The sequence below is a fragment of the Medicago truncatula genome, chromosome 3 (assembly GCF_003473485.1).
Source record: "Medicago truncatula cultivar Jemalong A17 chromosome 3, MtrunA17r5.0-ANR, whole genome shotgun sequence".
Lineage (NCBI taxonomy): Eukaryota > Viridiplantae > Streptophyta > Magnoliopsida > Fabales > Fabaceae > Medicago > Medicago truncatula.
The window spans coordinates 42640176-42663241 of record NC_053044.1 but is presented as its reverse complement, the minus strand read 5'-3'; the positions used below and the strand labels follow the sequence as shown (position 1 = coordinate 42663241).

At 32.7% G+C, this 23066-nt stretch overlaps 2 protein-coding genes across 4 annotated transcripts; one reads left to right on the top strand and one right to left on the bottom strand.

Annotated features, from left to right (window-relative positions):
- Positions 1–3517: 3517 nt before the first annotated feature.
- LOC11415007 (serine/threonine-protein kinase AFC1) lies at positions 3518–8226 on the bottom strand. Of its 2 annotated transcripts, XM_003601846.4 has the most exons (12): positions 7867–8226; positions 6735–6924; positions 6164–6190; positions 5912–6065; positions 5776–5824; positions 5565–5679; positions 5147–5238; positions 4843–4999; positions 4635–4699; positions 4443–4540; positions 4257–4359; positions 3518–4177 (listed from the first exon to the last, which is right to left on the bottom strand). In XM_003601846.4, the coding sequence occupies exons 1-12, from the start codon at positions 7951–7953 to the stop codon at positions 4028–4030; spliced, it is 1287 nt and encodes a 428-aa protein (XP_003601894.1). In that variant the 5' UTR covers positions 7954–8226; the 3' UTR covers positions 3518–4027. The 2 variants fall into 2 exon arrangements, with proteins under 2 accessions (XP_003601894.1, XP_024635685.1); XM_024779917.2 differs by lacking the exon at positions 6735–6924 and having other exon boundaries at positions 7867–8223.
- A 2694-nt stretch (positions 8227–10920) lies between these two features.
- On the top strand, positions 10921–15096 carry LOC11422178 (E3 ubiquitin-protein ligase RGLG5). 2 transcript variants are annotated; one of them, XM_003601845.4, is made up of 12 exons: positions 10921–11077; positions 11250–11570; positions 12420–12504; positions 12586–12726; positions 12824–12937; positions 13230–13327; positions 13618–13697; positions 13766–13871; positions 13963–14090; positions 14201–14390; positions 14547–14603; positions 14705–15096. In XM_003601845.4, exons 1-12 carry the CDS (start codon positions 11066–11068, stop codon positions 14783–14785), a joined length of 1413 nt encoding a protein of 470 aa, XP_003601893.2. In that variant the 5' UTR covers positions 10921–11065; the 3' UTR covers positions 14786–15096. The 2 variants fall into 2 exon arrangements, with proteins under 2 accessions (XP_003601893.2, XP_003601891.1); XM_003601843.4 differs by having other exon boundaries at positions 10990–11143.
- The last annotated feature ends 7970 nt before the right edge of the window (positions 15097–23066 follow it).

The following is a 23066-nucleotide window of genomic DNA, read 5'->3' as shown; positions in this document are numbered from 1 at the left end:
ACACTCTTAGTGTTTTTTTTTTAAGATGTATAAATTTATAGCATTTCATTAGGTAACAACTTAATAACACATATGGGAACATCAATGAAAATGTGAGCTCTAATGTCACATTTCATGCTATATAACAACATGGCGCCTAAAGTTTTTATAATCCATGCACACATCACAAACACACGTGCACTCACACACATATCATTTTTCTTACCCCTAAAAAAACTTTTTTCACACCACATCGAAAGTGCATGTTGCATTCTAATATTGTCCACCTCATTTACAAATTAAAAAGTATTATATTAAAACTAATAAATTGAATTTAGACAAAATGTTATTTTGGTATTTTAGACAACTTGTACGTGGGACAAAAAATTATGATTTGGTTCGGTAAGGGGTAAAAATTTCAGTTTTTGTCTTGTCCCTTACCTCCGGTTTGTCCTGTTCTTGAAACAGTTTTACAAATCAAGTATTGAACAACTTAAAAATCGTATTTCAGTTATTACGAATTTTGTCTGATTACTTCGAATTTGTATTTCTCTTGAATTTTGATCTCAAACAATTTGATATTTTATTTAGGTTAAATACTTCTCGGGGTCCTTTCAATTTAACATTTTTATCGGGTTAATCTTTAAGTTTTTTAAGTTTCAAATTAATCTTTAAGTCACACAACGTCTGCAACGTTACCTTTTTCTGTCCAACCCTGTTAAATGAGGCTTGTGCAGTTGTCAAACACTAATGTGGCCCGACCAAATCATTAATTTTTTTCCTGAGTTTTCTATGATCTTCATCGTCTTCCTCTTCATATACATCGACATTCATCATTTTCTCCCCCTCTTCAAACTCAAACCCAAAAAATCCAAGAGAAGAATATTAGGAATTGGGAAAGAAAAAAAAAAAGATATGAATCAACCATAGATAATGTAGAAATTTTCAGCAACCCATTTTCTATTCAATTTAACTTTCTTAATTTGTTCCAACAATTGAAGTTTCAGTCACCTCATTTTCAACTCAACTTTGGCTTTAATTTGTTGTCTTAATGTGTTTTTCTACTTTCAATTTTCCATCTTTATAGTTTAATTTACACGGTTTTTGCTCGTTTGTTATAAAACTTTGAACTTTTTTCTCATCTTAATAGTTTAAGCCCCAAAATTACTTTGATTCAATGTCACTTATAAGTTTATAAATTTTGTTTTTAAGTTATAATAGACTATATTAACATTTTCATATGGCCTTATTCCCATTTAAGCTTTTGATAGTTTTTAAAATATGGATGATTCTATGAGATTTTAACCGTAATAGTTGCTTTGTCTAACAGAGAAAACAAAGGAGAAAATTTCTTTCAAACACTATATTGTCATTCACGAAATCGATACTACACAATGGCTATGACATGCCTTTATACAAGCTTGGTTCCTTAATAAATAAGTTAAGTAAATAAGAGGTGGTGCTGCAACTATACTATAGAGGCGGTGCTGTAGATTTGTCTTCACTTAATGACTAAACAAAATCCTTAAGTCAAACTTTGCAATTAACTCCATTATTCTAGACAGTTTGATTTAATTTACAACAAATAGTTCCATTAAACTCGATAGAAAAAGTAGATTTAGGTGATCTTCATGAACACAATAATGATTCAAATGTACTATTTTTGTGGGGAAAGGGATGAAGGTTGTTGAGGAAGAACACAAATTTCATTAAATAAGGAAAGATAAATCAACTTCATTAAATTTACTTTGAAACATCCAATTTAATTAGAGAGCTGACACATTGTTGTAGCTACAGGTGTATAATGAAGTTCCTTTTGAACTTATTTCAAATGATCTAATATCGGTATTAGAAAGATATTAGGTTGGGAGGACCAACCATCATCGTGAACCTCACACGGATGACTCTGAGCAATTGATATAGTCCACTCTTGTTGATGGCTTTTGTTCATTCAACTCTCTTCACACATTATTCGATGACCTTTTCAAGACCTTGTATTTAGTCGATTGATGTCACCCGTCGATCAATCCAAAATCAACGATGAATAAACAAATTAATTGAAATTCGTGGTTACGATCCGACGACTTAAAAATGAGTTAAAACTCCAGACTCATTGCAATAATATTAAATTGGATGATTTTGTTTAAAATTTACAATCACATTGTATTTTTATCATATATAATATTCATTTTCACACGATATATATTTTTTAAAGACTGTCACATTTAATACATGATAAATGAGGGAGATATGTAATATTTACAAGATGTATTGATCGTTTGTGAAAGTAGTTAGTGGCGATGTTTGTGATTTAAATATATGACTTCAAAAGTAATGTTTAATTTATCAGAATGAGAGAAAATTAACTGTGCATTATTTATCTGATATTCAAAGTTGATTTTTGATTTAATTAAAAGTAATAATGTATTAACTGTGTTTTTATCTTTCTTTATTTAGTAAAATATGAACTGATCAAGGTTTGATAAGTTTCTAAAATGTTTCATTTTAAAAAATTGTTTGAATTAATTTTAAAGAGACCAAAAAGATGTTTATGAAGCAATACTATTTTTCAAAAGAGTTCCCAAAGAATAAAAACATAAAAAAAAAATAATAATAATATGAAATTCATTTTAAAGAAAAACTAGCCGTTTGCCAAAAAAATGAAAACCAGCCGAAATCAATTATGCACATTCTAAAGAATTAACCGTTGACTACACATGAACTGGATTTCAAAAATATGTTGAACGTTAAAGCATGTATACATAATTATGCCTACAAAGATAAATGTGCTAAAATAAAATTATATGTGGCATAATTGGTTACATGATTTTTCCAAAAACAAAAATGATTTTTCTAATAAAAAACATTTTCATGCAAAAATCTTTTAAGGCAAACTCACATTTAAATAAAAATGATTGTGAGTGTGTTATTTATCTTCACGAGATTTCTAGACATTGCTTTATATGTGGATTTAAAAAAATATTTTTAATTATTTTCTAAGCATTCTAAATTGTTCTATAAGTAAGTAACAATAAAGTCTAAGCCTTAATTTTTTATTCTTTAACTTTGATCCTCCATGTGCTTTTCTTCTTTTTGTGATGTTGTAATCAAAAAAACCTAGTCAAGTCTAAGAAGGAAATCTTCTTCACATTAGAATGAGGTTTTCAACAGCCGTGGATTTAAAACTCTAAACCAAACACACACTTAGTCCTCCAAATTCTCCCCTTCAAAGCTCTCCAAAATCCCCTTGCAAACAAATCATTAAAGAAACACACCTAAATTTTCTCCTTAGTATTGGTTGTTCGTTTAGCAGTTTCGCTCTTTTTTTTTTTTTTTTTTTGACATACATACAGTTTCGCTCTCTTTCATTTCCCTAAATGTACTGGGTTCAAACTCCACCTTGGATTGTTTTAATATTATTTTTGAGAGAAAAAAAATCAACTACATCCTAGTTTTAAAAATCAAATTTCTGCAAGAAGTGATCTCAAACATTGGTTTCAAAGTTACGACCAGATATTTGCTGGAATAAGTTTGCTAATGACCAAAATTATAATTTATAAGTTCAATATTTCATTAATCACCAGACAGGCAAGCTGGTCAGACAACTCGAAAGTAAAATGCTTATAGTACATTTTAATGGTACAAAAACGGAGATGGAGAAAGATCCTCCTGACAACAAATCTATCTACAAAAATAGGTAAATTTATAGGGGGTAATAAACCCCTCAAACTCATCATTGTATAAAAGGCAGCCCAATGCACAAATCTCCTGCATACACCCGAGAAGGGATCCCGTCATCTGATGTATTGTACGCAGTCTTACCTTGTTATTTACACAAGAGGTTATTTCCAGGACTTGAACCCGTGACATTTCAGTCACATAACGACAACTTACATTGCGCCAAAGCTCCCCCTTGGAATGTGAAACTCACCATTATATATCAAGAAAAAAAAACCCACCCAGTGGAGAACAGTAACAGATTTTTAGTTATCTATAGTGCAACACAACAACCAGTTATCTATCGCCGATGGCATGATGAACCCTATATTTAATACCTCTGGTAATGCTCCCCAGTAAAAAAAGGATGCCTGAGTGCTTCATGAGCCTTCATCCTGCTCATGGGATCAAACCGAAGTAGACCCTGCAAGAGATCAAGAAGATCCCCGGCCGAGTGATCCACATGCTGCATCACCAGATTCTGGAAAGAGAAAAACAGAAACACTTAGAACGTGGAACAAAAGAGAAAATTAAGCTAGATACTAAAATATGTTACAGACAGGAAGGCGAGATAGTTTCAAGACAGCTTTGATGCTTTCTCGAGAGACTGCTCCTTCGGGCCAGTTTAGCCTACCCCTTCTGACATACTTCTCTGCAGCGTGGCTGTGCAAGAAATCAAAAGACAGAAGCAGTTAGAGAATAACAACAAAAGCAATACCAATCTATTCATTTGGAATGGTACGCACTCTGCTCTTTTCAACATGTGTTGAGGTATTGGGCCTAAAACCCTCTCCATCATGGCTAGATGCTCTAAATTCTCATGTGTCTGAAATAGAGCTTCTCCCTGAAACCGCTTACAGTTAATAACATCGCTTGTGTAGTATATTCAGATCAAATTTTATGGCTTATGAATCACTTTATGGAGGACCTCAACATACCGAACACAACTCAACCAAAATGCAACCAATACTCCATATGTCACAAGGAAAATTCCAACCAAGTCCTAGAAACAAGTAAGCAAGCTACAATTACTTTTGAACTGTATCAAAATAATAAAGCTTTAAATACCGTGAATATGAAGATCATAGGTGTGGTATAGACAATATAGGCCATACTACCAAGAAAATAAGAGATATAGAAACCTACCAAGAATAACCTCGGGTGCCCTATAATGTCGAGTTGAGACAATATAGTTGTGATCTTGGTGCTCATAGGATGTACTACCAAAATCAATAACCTTAATAGCACTTGATTTTGGCAGTCTCTTATAAGAGACTCCCTCTTTTGGTGACCGGAACATGACCTGCGGTTTAAGATTTTGTGATAATTTGACAAAGTTACACTTTTAGGCATGTTGTAAAGCAGAATCATAGCTCCACCTTCACAAACACATTTTTGAAGAACTGAGAAAAACAACTCTAAAAATTGACCACAGAGAGAGCAGAAATACCTTGTAGTCAGGCACCTTTACATATTCTGGGGAAATAAAAAGTATATTTTCAGGCTTCAAGTCGGTGTGGATGAGGCGCATATCATGCACAACTGCCAATTTAGCAACACACTAGTCAACATGAATACCATAGAAAAATTCAACAATTCCTTCCTTTTTTTTCTTTCCAAATTCCAACTCTCTCATGGGGGATGGGGTGGGATGTGAAATATCTATTTTCGTTCATAATAAGTAAAATAGTTTTAAATGATAAATCATAAGAAGAGTTGTAAAAGTGTTATTTGGGAAAAGAAGTGAACAGTTGAAAAAAATTATTGATTAAATCCCAAGTAATCATCTGAAGTTCATAACTATCCTAAAGACGAGCGAAGAAATTGTTTATATGACTCTGGAGATAGTGAAAGTAACAATTACGCACATGCTACACTCTCCAATAATTGTCTTCCTAGCTCACGGACAAGATCAACTGGAAATGGGCGATAACTGTTCTTCCGGAGAAAATCATATAAGCTTGGTCCAAGCATCTCAAATACCTGTAACATCATTAAAATTTCACAGACAAGTCTTAGCCCCCACAAATGTTTGTGAAGTTTGGAAATAGTGTAGCCATATGCCAATTAGATACTCACAATACAAATATGGTTCCGGTAGTCAAACCAGTTGCGTATTTGAACACAGCTGCATATGATAAAATGATTTAAAATTGACACAAGCTTCAAATAACAGCTGGTAGTACATTATACACAGGAAAAAGAAAACAGTTACCGACTGCCATTCCTGTCATACTTCCCAAGCAATTGGAGCACATCAACTTCTAACATTGCTGCTTCACGGTATTTCTTAACACTCCTCACAACTTTTATGGCAACCATTTCCCTCGTTTCTCTATCCCAGCATTCCAAAACCTGACCAAAAGTCCCTGCAAACATAGATCAGATATGTAAGTGAGGATAAGACTGAAATTCTATATACAAAAACAATACTAAAAGAAGTAAAGAAGATAATGATGTTAACAACCTTCACCAATTTTATTGAGAATCTTATCTGCAAGTATAGAAACAGAGACATTAGGATCACAAGAAATTGAAAATAAATACGAATTAAGACATCAAAACAAATCCCCTACTTGTCAAGATTCCCAAGGACCCTTTGAGAATTTTTTTAATAGGCAAGTATGAGAAGAAAAATTATAAAGAAAGAAATATCTTTTCAATGTGGTATTACATAATATAAGATCAGATGAAGGTTTAAGTAAAGTTACATATTGAAGACGATACATGTTTTTTGGGGTAAAAAAGCAAAAGTAATCATGCAACTTAACCAAACTTCAAATATACATTCTGAGCATGCATGTGGAAAAATGTATCCATAAAAAACGAGATAAATATACAACAACAACCACTGCTTATCATAAAATAGTCTTAAAGTAAAAAGTGAACGTTGTAAAGCGATAATAGAAAAAATTATGCACCAATCGTATAAACAATGACTATAAAATAACTTTAGAGTGCTCAACAAGCAACATAAGGATGTCTAATGGAAAGACAAAATGTAGAAAAGCTTTTTAATGGTGGTTAAATGCATTTACACCGAGAAGTTAAATTTTCTCCAAGCGCAAACACGTAATGGCCATCTTTGTCATCATCTCGCCATTGGGGAGAACCTTTTTCAGCCAATCCCTTAATTGAAAATCCAGTATGATCAGGAAGTACCCTCAGCGTTCCATAGCTTGTTGTCGCACTAGCAAACTCTTGTCCACAATATATCCCCGAATGAGCCTACACATAATCACTTATTCATACTACACTACAGAAACAACAACAACAACAACAACAACCAAGCCATATCCCACTAACTGGGGTCCTCTACATGGATCAAATTACGTCATAATGTTCTATCATAAACCATATTTGGATCCTACTCATTATACTATAGTACATAAACAACAATTGAAAACTATCCCTCGCCTTTTTTCTTTCAAACCGTTGAGTTTTAAGAAAAAAATACTATAATGTTTAAAAAATCATAGAAATGAACATCTATTCAGAAAACTATTTAAACATACTGAGTTATGCTACGAATCACCATTAAATGCTAAGCATCAAGCTGCAAAGTTTTGACAAACTAACAATGAGAAAACTCTCTTTTCAGGATCAAAATAGACTCAAAACAACATTTTTGCACGATCAATTTGTTAAATAAAGTAAATTGAACCGTTTTCAGCTAATTACACATGCATGATTTGCACAACTAAAAAAACAACCCAATTTCCAATTTTTCTTCAAACAGCAATTGAAAATGTATCTACCCTTTTACTTTTAAACATGGATTTTTATCGAAAAAATTCTATAATGTTTAAATCATTGAAATGAACTAATTAAATATACTGAATTATGCTACATAACACCATTAGATTTAAAGCATCAGACTGTACAATTTTGACACAAAATAAATTCAAAACAATATTTTTGCACAAAATTAACAATCAATTGATTATATAAAGTAAATTGAACCCCTTTTCAGCTAATTACGTATGAATGATAAATTGAACCCCAATTTCCAAATTTTCTTCAAAAACTAATGCAATATGAAATAAAATTATAAGTTTTTTTGAAATCACAGTGACGGTGGATTTTTCCACAACAAAACTTTTTTTTTTATAGAAAAATGCAAAAAAGATGAAATTGATGATGGTGGAGAAAGTGAAAGGTGTGTATTACCTTAGAGTGAGTTTGAGGAAGTTCCCAAGCCAATTTGGGTCTTTTTCGAGGACGACGATCCATCGAAAACTCTGTAGCATAGTCCATTTCAATGCAATGTCAAACCCTAATCCCAATTTGATTGATCTTTCGATCGATTTGATTTTTTTTTTTTTTGTGTAGTTCTTGAGTTGACAATGGAATCAGACATCACCATCATTCCTCATCCTGAGGCGTCTCTACGTCGTTCGATTTTCCAATCATGGATAAATCTTCACCGTTCGTTTCAGTATCCCATTTATGCTCAATTTGTGATGTTTTTATTTTGATGAGGAAGCCATGGTTATCGGTAGCACTTCGGTGCCTTTGTCTTTGGTTTGATTTTTAAGTGAAACAATTATTGTCACACTTTGTGTTTATTGCTTAACTTGCAATGCCTTTTTTCTTTGAAAATCGTAGGATTAATGCAAAACAAAGTCAACGAAAGTACGTATTTTCATGAGCTTAGTTCAGTTGGTGTGAATAATAAATAAAATATGTAAGGTTCCGGTTCGAACCCGACCACCACAAAAAAAAAAAGTAAACAAAAGTACAACAAATACACGACGGACAAATCCACAACGTTGATACATTAAAATGAGGTTACATTCGTTAATGTATGAGCGATACTTGCCTCTAACTAACTTCGACATGAGAGTTGTGAAAGCTAACATCAAACAATTGTTTACGTGCATTCAAAATACAATCAATCATTGGGGGTGAATCAATGTTCACAAGGAGCAATCATATGTATTAATCCATTAAATCGGATAAGAATACAATAGACAAGAATTCTTTTTATAAAAGATTTAACTGTTCGTTTTTCTATATCCTGTTTTCGCATCGTTTGAAGTGTGTTATGAGTAGATTTTTTTTAATTGTTTTGTTCACATTTCATATGTTCAAATACAAGAGGAGAAAGATGAAGAAGTAAATTATCAATTATAAATAATACCATAACTACATGCATCATTTCAAAAAAATAATAATACATGTAGGATGCATGTAGTTGATGATGTTGTTTATAATTGAAAATTCCCGCAAACACATTCCACATTCCTTTATATTGAGCCAACTCCGAATATTATTCTATTCTCACTCAATATCATTTATTTAACTAACTACATATCTCTTGCTAATTTTGGTGGTTAATGAGAGTTTCTTACGAGATATGTATAAGATTATTTCACTTTATAATCATATCTCTCATAAGATCTTAGAAATTTGGAGCATTCTTGGATTACATATTTATTATTTATATTATGTTAATCCATATTCATTATCTTTTATTTTTTCGCAATCAAGAGTAAATAATATGTTGATAGCATGATATAGATCAAGTGCTTCACCTAAAATAAATAAATATGTTGGGTTGACGACATGCAATTTGAGTTTAACTAAAAAATGGCAGTGGACGTCTTCAACAAAGATGGAGAAAATGATATGGAATTTGGATATGTTTATGGAATTTAAAATGTAACTATTTAACATGTTTGATTTTGTTTTTCCTCTTGGATTCAACTTCAATATTGTTTTTGTTTCTTATTCTTCCTCTTAACAAGTGCTTTTATAAATGTTTGATATTTTACCCTTCATGTTTTTTATATTTTTTTTTTATACAATATATTTTAATAGTTGGTTAAAGTTATACAAGTGAAAGAAACAGTAAATTTTATTTTACAGATTTGTTAAGTAACATCGTTAAAATTTCACATTTTAAGTTCGATAAATGTGATGTTTGAAGTTTGAACATCAATCACTGTGTATAGTATGCAACATCAATCCTCGAATTAGTCGATTCTTAGATCGGATATCGAGTTTTCAAAAAAAAATAAAAAAAATTCACGAAAACATTTGAACTGCTCTTAAGCAATAATTAAAATAATAAATCATTATATATCAATTTTTTAAAAAAATAAAAGAAAATCATTATATATCAAATATTGAATTTAAAGTTATGATAATGCATTAAATTATAAATAAAAGAATTATTGATTTAGACTAGAATATGTAACAAAAAAAAGACTAGAATATATGAAAGACATGCGATGGGTTGGACAATTCAATTGATCAGTTTGTTAAGAGTTAAGAGTTTCCGACTCCTTTATTAAAAAAAAGAAAAAGAGCTTCTGACTCCTCATAATATAATTTTTTTACCATATTGAGTATGTTTTTTCCAAAGACTAACCATAGTCACCACTTCACCAACGATTCTTTCACATTCGTTCTTCACCAAGACGACTATCAATACTAGCAACCATAACAGTTACACCTTACTAAACATCTCTATTGTCATATATTGTATCTATGATTTTCCAACAAAAAACATCAATCTTTATCCAACCAAATCTTCACCGAACTCAAAACCTAACTTGGAGGAAGACGACAAGAGGAAAATCTGAAAATGAAATTAAACAAAAAAACAAAAACATTATCCATTGAATTGAGCTCACATTAAAGTTTGTTATTTTTTTCTATCTCTTCCATGATTTCTTCTAAAAAATAAAACTTTATCCAACATGCTCTCATTCTATGTAGTTTCGGATTGTGGGCGTAACGTGGCATTGTCAACTGTGACCTAGGTTACAAAATTACACCGTATTTACTAGGAAGGTTCTGTATGAAAAATATAGTACTTATTGCATAATGCATACTTCATTTTTATTATATTGAATACATTCATAAAATAAAATTCCGTGTCAACTTTGTGATATGATTGAAAAGTACTGATAAACACAATCATTAGTTTCTTGTTAACTTTCATATAAACATTTTCATATGCAATATGCCCACATAATCCAAAAGTGATAATCAACTTTGTGACTTGTGTTTAAGTTAAAATTTCACCATTGATAAATGTCACAGTAAATCTTCATTAAAATTGATGGTTCTATCTAACCTTACATGACACATGTCATAGTTAAAATTTAGTTTCATTATAGAAAATGATACCATATACCTCTTTTTTTTTTTTTTGAAAAGTGCTAAGTACATTATTATGACAAAGATTATGTTTCATTAATTAAAGATAAATTATGGATTATGACAAAGATTAAATCTTTAAAAAAATGAAACTTGTTTGAACTGGAAGAAAGAAGTGAAAAAGCTAAACCAGTTGACTTGACTTTGCTAGGTTCCTTCTACCAGCACTCTTCTTTCACTTGCAATTTCCATTGAAACAATGCATCTTGAGGTATATGAAAAAGTCTCACTCTCTTTCTTAGTCTAATGACCAAGAAATTTCCTTCTCCAATTAATGGTTGAATATTTGTTACCTTTTTTGTCCTTTTCAATTATTCTACTTTGATTCCTCAGCCAAGTTATATAAACATCAACTCATTCATGTCTTTGTTATGGAATTGCAGCTAGAAACTTGGACAGCTTTGGTAGCAATTTTGTGTTTACTTTATTTTATTCTGAAGGAGATTGTTATGGGAGGGAATAGTTCAAAAGGGTCTCCTAGGAGAAGGCATGTTCCTTCATATGAGGCTTCAGGTTCTTCATCTTCATGGAATAATAACTATGATGGATATGGATATCCACCACATCCTCAACAGAGTCCATATCAAACACCTCAGCATCAGTTTTCATCTGCATCAGCTCCATTTTATGAGAATTCACAGCCAAAAAAGAAGTTAGATAAGAGGTATTCCAGAATTGCTGATAATTACCAATCATTGGATGAGGTAAGAATTGAATTATATCATTGCATGTAATAGTGTTTTTTTTTACTTGTTTGTATAAGGAATTGTTTGATCTATCCCTTTGATTTTGTTTGTCATTATCATTAGTCTTTTTTTTTTTTTTTGTGGGGTTAGAATGGGACCAAAGGATACTGTTTTTATAATTGACTTGAACAAGAATTAAACTCTGGGGTGATAATGTGAATGCAACATGTATAAAGTTTAGATTTTAGAGTCAAAAGGGGAAAAAACAGAAACTGAGATAACAGCAAAGGTGGCTTTCTGAATTTTATGTCTGGAATCAGAGTTCACTTTTCTGCTACATAAGCAATGAGGAATGGAATATTTAAGCTCTTAATTATTTGTAATAAAATTTATAGCATAAGATTCTAAAGTAGGAGTTTGGATAAACCACTTAATTAAGTACTTATTTAATAAGTTGTTATCATATAAGAACTTATGTATAAGCTGTTTTATAATCGTCAAAATGAAAAGGAGGGTAAACATAAATAACTTTTGTATAAGCTGTTTGTTTCTATAAGTTTTCATGAAGATAAACTAATTCATTGAGAATTTCAACCAAAATTAACTGTTTCGGAACTCTAGAGAGAAACTATACATTAAAGGGCAACCCGGTGCACTAAAGCTCCCGCATATGCAAGGTCCGGGAAGGGGTCCCACCATTTGGTGTATTGTACGCAACCTTACCCTGTTTTACACAAGAGGCTGTTTCAAGGACTTGAACCTGTGACCTTTCAGTCACATGACAACAACTTTACAAGTTGTGCCAAGGTTACCCCTCAGAGAAACTATACATTATTATTGTCAAATAATGAAGTGAATTGAACACAGGTTACTGCTGCTCTTGCAAATGCTGGGCTGGAATCTTCTAATCTCATTGTTGGAATTGATTTCACAAAGAGCAATGAGTGGACAGGTGTTATCTCTTACTCATATTTTCATGTTCGAATTTTTATTTTGTGAATTTTAAAGCTAAATATATACCTCACCTTTTCAGGGAAGAGTTCATTCAATCGAAAAAGTTTACATCACATTGGAAGTGGTCAAAACCCTTATGAACAAGCAATCTCTATTATTGGGAAAACTCTATCTACTTTTGATGAAGATAACTTGATTCCATGTTTTGGATTTGGAGATGGTAATGACGGATGTGAAACTAAACACCTTTTCAAATGTAATTTTGTTTTTTCCAGCTACCAAAAATGATTGTTTATTTTCTGTCTATTATTTGTCAGCATCTACACATGATCAAGATGTATTTAGCTTCTATTCAGAAGAGAGGTTATGCAATGGTTTTGAGGAAGTATTGGCACGATACAGAGAAATTGTTCCTCAGCTCAAACTTGCAGGTGTTTCCTTTATTCATTCACTTGTTATCTTAGATTTTTTGGTTTTAACCCTCCGGTTCCTTGGGAAGACCCCCTAGAAATCTGAGTTCGGCTGGGAGGTAAGAAAAGTTTGGTCAAGAGGATTGTTCCAGTCAAGATTTGAACCCGAGTTCTCCTGAACGATTCAATCTTAATTGAAGTTCATTAATCACCTGAGCCCAACCACTTGGTTATCTTAAAACATGACCTGTTATCTTAGATTGATTTTTGTTTTTAATTAGGCATATTATAACTCGTTGCATTCATAAAACAGGACCGACTTCGTTCGCCCCTATTATTGAGATGGCCATGACTATTGTTGAACAAAGTGCTGGTCAATATCATGTCTTGCTAATAATTGCTGATGGACAGGTAATTCTTTAATCCATATTTCACAGTGTTCATATCTACACTTAAAAGTACATTATTTCTTTACAAATTATCTTAACTTTCATATATACATGAATAAACTGCAATGTAGTTTGTACCATGCAAGCATAGTCATGTTCATAATATTTACACACGTCTTATTAGTTACGGTGCAAAACTAAATGCATGCAATTCTGCAATGCTTTGATGAATGAAATTAGTCGGTTTTAGATAGTCATTGTTTCTGCTCAGTCACAGGGCTTCAAAAACTGATGATCAACATGTTTCCGCAGGTGACCAGAAGCATTGATACAGAATATGGCAACCTAAGTCCACAGGAACAGAAGACAATAAACGCGATCGTAAAAGCCAGGTAAGTTTTTTTTCGTTTTCTTTCATGTGTAGACCATTCTGCATTCTCATACTCTTTCTAAATTGCAGTGAGTATCCATTGTCAATAGTTTTGGTAGGAGTTGGAGATGGGCCGTGGGAGATGATGAAGGAATTTGATGACAACATCCCTTCTCGGGCGTTTGACAATTTTCAGGTTTGGGTGTAATTCATTTGCCATATATAAATGTTAAATCTTCGTATTATGCTCAAATGTGATAATGTTGTTTGTGGCTGGCTGGATGTAGTTTGTGAATTTTACAAAGATAATGTCGAAGAATGTAAATCCAAGTCGAAGAGAGACGGAGTTTGCCCTTGATGCTTTGATGGAGATACCTTCTCAATATAAGGCAACCATAGAACTTGGCTTATTGGGGTAATGGAAATACTAAAATACTGTACTTAAAATTTGTTAGACAGGGTTTTATCTGGTGTAATAACTTATAACTGAATTTGGAAATCTCATGTTTTCATTGATATGAGTAGTGCACGGAGGGGACATTCACCGGATAGGGTTCCTCTACCTGCTCCTCTTTATAATAGGACTTCTTCAAGCATCAGTGGAAATTCTTTTCGGGCAAACAGTTTTCAGCAGAGTATCCCTAGAGATACTGGCTATGAATATGAACGCAGTGTTCACACAGAGCCATCTACAAGCTCTTTACATGATAATAAGGTATTCAAATCATGCTTTACAATGTGAGAAGGTGTCTTTTATATTAAATCAAGACAGTTTTTTCTCCCTTCCTTAATGTCATCATAACCATTCATAATCATTTCTATCTCACTTCCAATAGTAATAGTGGTTTACCTATGACATGGTTGACTGCAGGTTTGCCCTATTTGTCTTACCGATGCGAAGGATATGGCCTTCGGTTGTGGACATCAGGTAACTAATTTAATTACATGCTGCTATATTAAGTTATAAATATCAAGGGATGAATATATATTAAGTTATTTTCCTTTGCATTTCCTCACATGACATGACAGACTTGTTGTGGATGTGGAGAAGACCTCGAGTTCTGTCCCATTTGCCGGAGCACAATCACTACTAAGATAAAGCTTTACTAGCAATCTGTATGCAGACCTGCTTTCAATGAAATTTTAATTCATTGGCAGAATAAGGTTAGCCATGAAAGTATGATAAGTTAGAACATCAGAGTGAGGAAGAGTTTATAGTTTATAAAAGAATAAAAGAATGAGCCTTAGATTGCTGTATATATGCGTCCAGTCCTCCTGTACATTGTCCGGATTGAAGGCATCATGTTATCAGTAAACTGTCTCTGTACAAATTGTCAGGATTGTTTCAACGAACACTTTTTTCTTGGTACTTTCTGTTAGTCGTTCTTTCTATAAAGTATGGAATCTGTGTAGTTTATTTACCTTCGTCTGAAAAAAATAATTCTAAACTTACGTTGTAATTTTAACATGCTAGAATAACAAAAGGTAAATGGTCTTTTACTTTTTCACTGAATAAATAAGCATACCTTACTATAACGAATAATATTGGGGTTGCTTATCATGCAATGGATGCGTATCACATTTAATGGGATGATATGTAAAATTTTGCAGAGCTTGTTCACATCCCTTTTACAGATACTTCTGGTATATTTCAAATATACTTTGACCAGTTTTATGAATATATTTGACACAACGAAAACAAACCTGGCTCTCAAACTTTATTCTGCCGAAACAATATGCAACAAACGACAGAAATATAATTTGACAAAATTACAAACCAATGATTGGGTGATAACACTGCAACTGAAATTGTTCCATCCTGAGCCTGTTTCTTTCAGCAAAATCAGGACTTAACTGTTTACTGGAGGTCCCTAGATAACATATTTGATTGCACATTCCTAGATAATGTATTTTACCGCAGGTTCCTTCCTTCTGGCACTTTTTTATCTTCTATATAAGCCTGTATATTTGCAACATCTTCAGATTAACTAGAAAGTTGTCTGAGATGACGTTCAACATCTTCTACGACTGAGACTTATATATTTTAAATAGAGCGAATCCAGCCATCTGCAGACAAAGTATAATTAGTTAATCTTAGAAGATCCATATACCAAAACACCAAACATTTTGCATACCTTGCAAGAATGCATCGAGTGAAACAACTGTATATTGATTGGCTGGCATAGAATAGAACTCAATAACCTTGCAAGCCACACCCAATCTTCTTTCAAGCCGTGCAAACTTTGAATGTGCTGAATTTCAGTTTGTCAAAGCAAGCATAGTAAGCTGCTCAGTCGGTGAGATGAGAAAACATAGTCAACAAATTGCAAATATTGTCCGAATGAATTTGAGACTATCGCAACAGACCTGAACCAGTGAATCATACACCTTCATATAGGATTCTAGTCGCTTTAAATAATGTTTCATCGACTGCTCGATAACCTGTACTTCTGAAGTATCCTTCTGGTTGAAAGATAGACTGAAGCGGTAAAATAAAAATTTCAAATTCAACAGCATCCGTATTTGCAGAAGAACAGAAACTGGTTCCTTAACATGAGGCTAGGAAGCTACGCAGCAAAATATCAGTCAGTAATATTTTCATGTTCTATGTTACCTTTTCGTAAACCATGTGCTTTGGGATGGTGTATAGGAATTAGGAAGACCCTATGAAGCTCAGCCAACAAAATATCCATTGCATGTGGGACCTGTCTTGCAAATGATAAACAAATTAAACGCCAAAAACAAACAAATAATCATAAAAGAAAGATAAAAACAAACATTCATATTCATTCTATGTTTCCTTGAAGACTTAGAGATTAAACACGGTGTACCTGAGATGTAATGATAAGCATGGCATGTACAGTATGAAAAACCTGTAAACTATGTAGAGGATATTGAGGATCATTCAAAAGTTTAACAAGTTCATAGTTACATATCCTTTAAGCAAATCTAACCATAAGAATAAGAATGATATTTTGTTGTTGTCATTCAAAAAAATAAGAATTTATATTATACCTTGTTATATTTTTTTTTTTGAAAGATGTATGTTATATTGTTGGTATCAATAAAAAAGATAATTATAGTTTGTCACAATATGAAAGTGCAAAATGTCAATAATCTATACCTATAATTTTAATCAAAATCAAAATAATTTTAATCAAAATGTCATAAAAACTACCGTTCGTAATTTATACTCATTAGTAAATTAAGAAGGCTTAAATGCTCTTTTGATCCCTTAACTATTTAATTGGTATCGCTTTGGTCCCTAAAAAAAGATTGGTTTTTTTTTAGTCTCGTTTTGGTCCCTTCTGTTAAGTTTCCGTTAGGGTTTTAAAAAAAAAGCTAACTCCTGGACACGTGTCACCTTGTCATTGGCTCTGAGTTTTTTTTTTTTTTTTACAAAAAAAATTATTATTTTTTTAAAATATATATATTTTTAAAAAAAAAATCCCACAGCCAATGACAAAGTGACACATGTCCCAGAGTTAACATGTGTCACCTTGTCATTGGTTCTGGAAATTTTTTACAAAAAAATAAAATATATATATTTAAATTTTATTTTTTTTTGTAAAAAAAAAAAACTCAGAACCAATGACAAGGTGACACGTGTCCACACTTAATGTTTTTTATTAAAACTAACGGAAACCTAACAGAAGTGACCAAAACGAGACTAAAAAAAAACTTAAAATCCTCAAACAATCTTTTTTTTAATTAAGGGACCAAAGCGATACCAATTAAATAATTAAGGGACCAAAATAGTATTTAAGCTAAATAAGAACAATGGACAAACGGGCCGGTCTAAACACTATGCAGGAAATAAAGTTTTTCCCTTAAAAAATTCAAATGTACAAGTAAGAATAAGAATGATATATTGACAATAGTTTTTTTTATCCGGCTTCTCATAACAAATCAAGAATTTATGGCAATAACAACACTTAATTTTCTCACTATACATTTTATTGATAATAAAATTAGGTCAGTGACTTGAATAATTTTATCGACTTGAAAAAATATAAATAGTTGGAGTTGAAATAATTTTATTGAAAGATAGACTTACAGTGACTTGAAATAATCCCAGCTATCCCATTTCTTAGTTATAGGGTGATGTATGTCTGTCCTAAACTCTTCCAATCATCTGACCTATGATTGTGTTAATTGTCAACGCACCATAGGACTCTAGTTTAGGGTGTGTTTGGTTTAGAAGAGAAGTTGTAAAGAGAGAAAGAGGTGAGAGAGAGTATGAGAAGAGAGAATTATGTGAGAAATATAGAATTTTTTTTTTCTGCCCTACTTCTTGCCAAAAAACCTAAAACTGTCCTACTTTTTCGAAAAATTGCATAAATACCCTACTTTTTCTGATACCCCTGGCACCACACAACCCCAAGTTGCGGGGTACCCTCAAAGTTGAGGAATTTTTTGTCCTTATTATACCCCACAACTCCAAGTTGCGGGGTAGTTTCTTTATTTTTATTTTTTAATTTTTAACTACCAAGCAAGATGGACTTGCGAGGTAGTTTTTTTTTTTTTTTTTAAAAAAAAATTTAAATACCCCACAACTTGGAGTTGCGAGGTATTTTTGTCATTTTTTTTTTTAATTTTACAATTAATTAAAATATATTATTTCATCTACTATAAATACTTTCTTTCATCTTTCAATTTATCGCACCATTTCATTTTTTGATAATTAGTTGCATTATTTTGGTCAGGATATTAATAATGTTAATTTAGGCATTAATAATAAAGTAATTATAATAATAATCATAATATTTATAAAATAAAAAACATAATCAAATACAATAAATATGAAATTATAATACAAAGGAGGAGGCGCAAAGATTGACGCAACTTGGTTGTATGGTAAATACAAAGGAACATTGTTGTTAGCTGTTGCGCAAGATGGGAACAACAAAATATTTCTCATTGCTTTCGCAATAGTGGAAGGCGAGACCAAGGAGGCATGGAGTTTCTTTTTGAAAAATCTAAGGCAACATGTCACCCCACATGCGAACATATGCCTCATTTCTGATAGACATGTGTCGATAAAGAGCGCATATGATGATCCACAAAATGGATGGCATGATGCTCCGACAAGCCATGTGTTTTGTGTCCGACACATTGCACAAAACTTTATGCGATCGTTCAAGGATGGAGAACTTAAGAAGAAAGTTGAAGGCATGAGTAAAAATTATATCTCTATCCTTGTAATTTCGACATATTATTTGTTTAAAGAAGACACATCTAAATTTTTTCAAAACAATGCAGGTTACGCCATGAACATCCCAACATTCGAATACTACCGCTTTGAAATCGCTGTCACGGACCGAAAGGCTTTAGCATGGGTCGACAACATTCTCAAAGAAAAGTGGACTCAATCACATGATGATGGTCGACGATGAGGCCACATGACAAGTAACTTGGTAGAGTCACAAAACAACGTGTATAAGGGAATTCGAGGACTCCCGATCACAGCAATTGTGAAAGCATCCTATTACAGGTTGGCGGACTTGTTTGCTAAAAGAGGACATGAGGCAGCGGCAAGGGTTAATTCTGGTGAGCCATTTTCATCAAACATCATGAAATTTCTGAAGGCTGAGGTGATTAAATCCAACAGTCATAATGTCACTCAGTTTGACCGAGATCGGTATACCTTCTCCGTCCGTGAAACCATCGACCATAAAGAAGGATTACCAAAGGGCGAATACAAGGTGGATCTGCAAAATAAATGGTGTGACTGTGGACGGTTCAGAGCGTTACATCTACCATGCTCACATGTCATTGCTGCCTGTTCTAGCTTTTGTCACGACTACAAGACTTTTGTCGATAACAAGTTCACAAATGAGTGTGTATACGCCGTATACAACATCCACTTCGATGTTGTTCACCACCGGACATATTGGCCTGATTATGCAGGACTAAAGGTGGTTCCTAACAAGTCCATGCGTAGGGTGAAGAAAGGTCGTCCACCAATTACTCGCATTAGGACCGAGATGGACGATGTGGAAACTGAGAGAAGATGCGGCATGTGTAGGATGTCTGGCCATTCCCGCAAAAATTGCATTAATATTAGACATCAGTAGCAGAAATTATTATAATTTCATATTTATTGTATTTGATTATGTTTTTTATTTTATAAATATTATGATTATTATTATAATTACTTTATTATTAATGCCTAAATTAACATTATTAATATCCTGACCAAAATAATGCAACTAATTATCAACAAATGAAATGGTGTGATAAATTGAAAGATGAAAGAAAGTATTTATAGTAGATGAAATAATATATTTTAATTAATTATAAAATTAAAAAAAAAATGACAAAAATACCTTGCAACTCCAAGTTGTGGGGTATTTAAATTTAAAAAAATAAAAAATAAAAACTACCTCGCAAGTCCATCTTGCTTGGTAGTTAAAAATTAAAAAAAATAAATAAAGAAACTACCCCGCAACTTGGAGTTGTGGGGTATAATAAGGACAAAAAATTCCTCAACTTTGAGGGTACCCCGCAACTTGGGGTTGTGTGGTGCCAGGGGTATCAGAAAAAGTAGGGTATTTATGCAATTTTTCGAAAAAGTAAGGCAGTTTTGTGTTTTTTGGCAAGAAGTAGGGCAGCAAAAAAAAAATCTCGAGAAATATAGTAGATTTTGTGTATTATTTGATAGAAGAGAAGTTGAAGAGAGAGAAGTGTAGATTACTTTCAAAAGTACTAAAATATCCCTCAATCAAAAACCTTTAAAATAAATTTTATCTAATCTAATTGATATTGTTAGATTATTTAAACTAATTTTATCAATTTAAGGTAATTAACTAAACTATTATATTTAATCAAATATAACTTTCTGAGATATCTTTCAAAATTTTGTTATAAGATATAAGTAAATTATTGATTGATTAAATTCTTAACATATTTGTTATATATTGATAAACTATTATTAGATGAAAATGAAAATTCCAAAAAAAAAAGAATAGATGAAATGCAGGTAATTAATATTAATATGAAGTTCTCAAGGGGCAAAGTTATTATGCATAAGTCATTTCCTCATGCACCCTGCATGAACACTTTATAACCATCAAATTTGGAATATGTTTCACCGATCAGGCAACTTTCTTCCTTTCTCCACACTAATTTTGCAATGAACTCATCCAATGCAAAAGAAACAAAGCTCGATTGAACCGGATCGGAGGAAATCAACACGAACGAGGCTGGAAAGCAATTGTTCGTTTTCGGACGCAATCGAAGCTCAACAGCAACAACTCTCTTTCTTTGTAACTATCTCGATCGTGACCACAGTCACGGTCCCGATCCCGGCGGTCGGAATCAGAGGTTTTGGGATCGGAGGAGCGGTTGTTGTTATTAGTGGAAAGGAGAAGTTCTTCTTGGTCACGTTTGTGACCGGCGACTTGATTGTGGCGGCGTTCGAGTGCTTGATCGAGACTTGAATCTGGGCTTTGGGTTTGGTTTAGGTGACCTTTGGCACTAGCTGATGGTGGTCGCCTCCTCTACCCGAGGCTGATTTCCGGCGGTTCTGTTTTCAATTGCACCCTGCTGGATCAAAGAAAATCATTAAGTACATCTAATGGTTTTGGAGTACAACTCACATAAACCATTTCCACATCAAAATGGTTTTGGAGTCCAAACTCACAGAAATCATTTCCACTGCAAAATAATTTTGGCATAATAGGCTGGAATTTATTCAGGATGCATAAGAATTCCTTATGCATGATAACCGCACCCTTTCCCAAGTAGTACTAATATGTGGACCCAAGAAAAAACCAATCCGTGGAAATAAAGAAGAAAACATTAAGCACAGCAACAACAATATTGCAACTTTGCATGTTGAAGGGTATTAAGGGAAAAACATAGATAAAGCTGTCTCCATCCTTGTTTCTTCTCATAGTTGGAGAGAACCAAACTCTTGTGGGGTCCACGCTCATTTTTATCTCTCGTCCCTCTTTCTATCCTAACCAAACCGGGTGAGTTTGACATTTCTCTCTATCTTCTCTCTTCCCTCAATCTCTCTTCTCTATTTCTCGCGTAACAAAGAGGCTTAGTTTGAATTGGGCTATCAAAGGAAAAAAAAGAAGGTAGCAAGGAATTGTCAACTTCCTTGGGATTTGCTTGATATCATTACCAGAATGCTAGATTTTGATGACATGTTTCAATTTGGTAGTGTATGCGAAAATTGGCGGGAATTTCATAAAATTTATTGGAGGAATTTCATAACATCCCAAGAACCATTACTTGTCCAAAGGTGAAGCTCTTCTAAGAAATCTTTTTTCTTCTTGAGCTTACATCATAAAGCTTATCAATCAAATTCATGATCAATAACTACTTCATGTATGCCTATCAAGGGTCTTCTAGCGGATATTTGATATTGTCAGAATATAAGTCATTTATACTACTTAATCCATTTACAAGAAGAATGATGGTAATCAACCACTCACCCTTTGAAGTTGATATCTATGGTTTTGCTTGCCAAGTCTTGCTTGTTTTTTCTAGAGGCTCAACTGAATTTGACTTGGTGGTTTTGTTTAAAATTTATCACAATTTGCATGTCTATCAATCTCGAAATCTTGATTGGGTTACTTATTTGACATCACATAAGGTTGTTGACTTTGTTGTTTTGCACAATACCATATACGTTGTCACTAACAAAGCCAACATAGGGATACTCAACTTGAATTCTGCGAATATAATTTTTTTAGAATTCAAGAGTACTCGTAGTGTAACTCCTGCTATGTCACACGTAAGGCTGGTTAGATGTGATGAATATCTTTTAGTGCTGAATATTAGGTCCAATGCAATATTTAATGTGTACAAGATAGATTTCTCAACCATGAATTATGTCAAGTTGAAAACTTTAGATGACATTGCATTATTTTATGCTCCGGAAAAAAGGTATTATGCATTGACCAATCCACACATGTGGGGTTATAAAAACAATAATGTGTATGTCATTGATCTTCCATCTGACAAATACATAGAGTATAAAGGGGATGACAATAAAATGCCAAAATTAGTTCTTCCAATTGGATATGGTACATCCCCCTCAAAACAGCCCTACTTGGATTGGTACTTTAGACATCTACACTATTAGGTAGATTATTCTCTTGTTGATTAGTATGCTTGTTATTCTACACGTTGTGTTTGGGCCTTGTTCCTTCTGTTTTAAAGGGAGTTTATGTTTCAATTTTATTAAATTTATTTTAAAAATATAAAGAAACATTTTAGTCTCTCTTCAAAGGTATTTCCATTTACTTGAAGGAATTTTGTATCTTCTATATAAGCTTGTATATTCACAACAATCATCTTGGGTTCTGGTATATCATGTGATTTTAGAATAACTAAAAAGTTGTTTGAGATGATGTTCAACATCTTTTTTTTTGGG

Bases quoted from the DNA above. Each gene is read 5' to 3' on its own strand.
- LOC11422178 (XM_003601845.4), top strand. The intron at 11,571-12,419 runs GTAAGAATTGAA...AATTGAACACAG, and splicing joins ATTACCAATCATTGGATGAG to GTTACTGCTGCTCTTGCAAA. The intron at 14,091-14,200 runs GTAATGGAAATA...TGATATGAGTAG, and splicing joins ATAGAACTTGGCTTATTGGG to TGCACGGAGGGGACATTCAC.
- LOC11415007 (XM_003601846.4), bottom strand. From the start codon at position 7,953: ATGGACTATGCTACAGAGTTTTCGATGGATCGTCGTCCTCGAAAAAGA. The intron at 5,825-5,911 runs GTAACTGTTTTC...TATCATATGCAG, and splicing joins TATGACAGGAATGGCAGTCG to CTGTGTTCAAATACGCAACT. The intron at 4,541-4,634 runs GTATGTTGAGGT...AAGCGGTTTCAG, and splicing joins TTTTGGTTGAGTTGTGTTCG to GGAGAAGCTCTATTTCAGAC.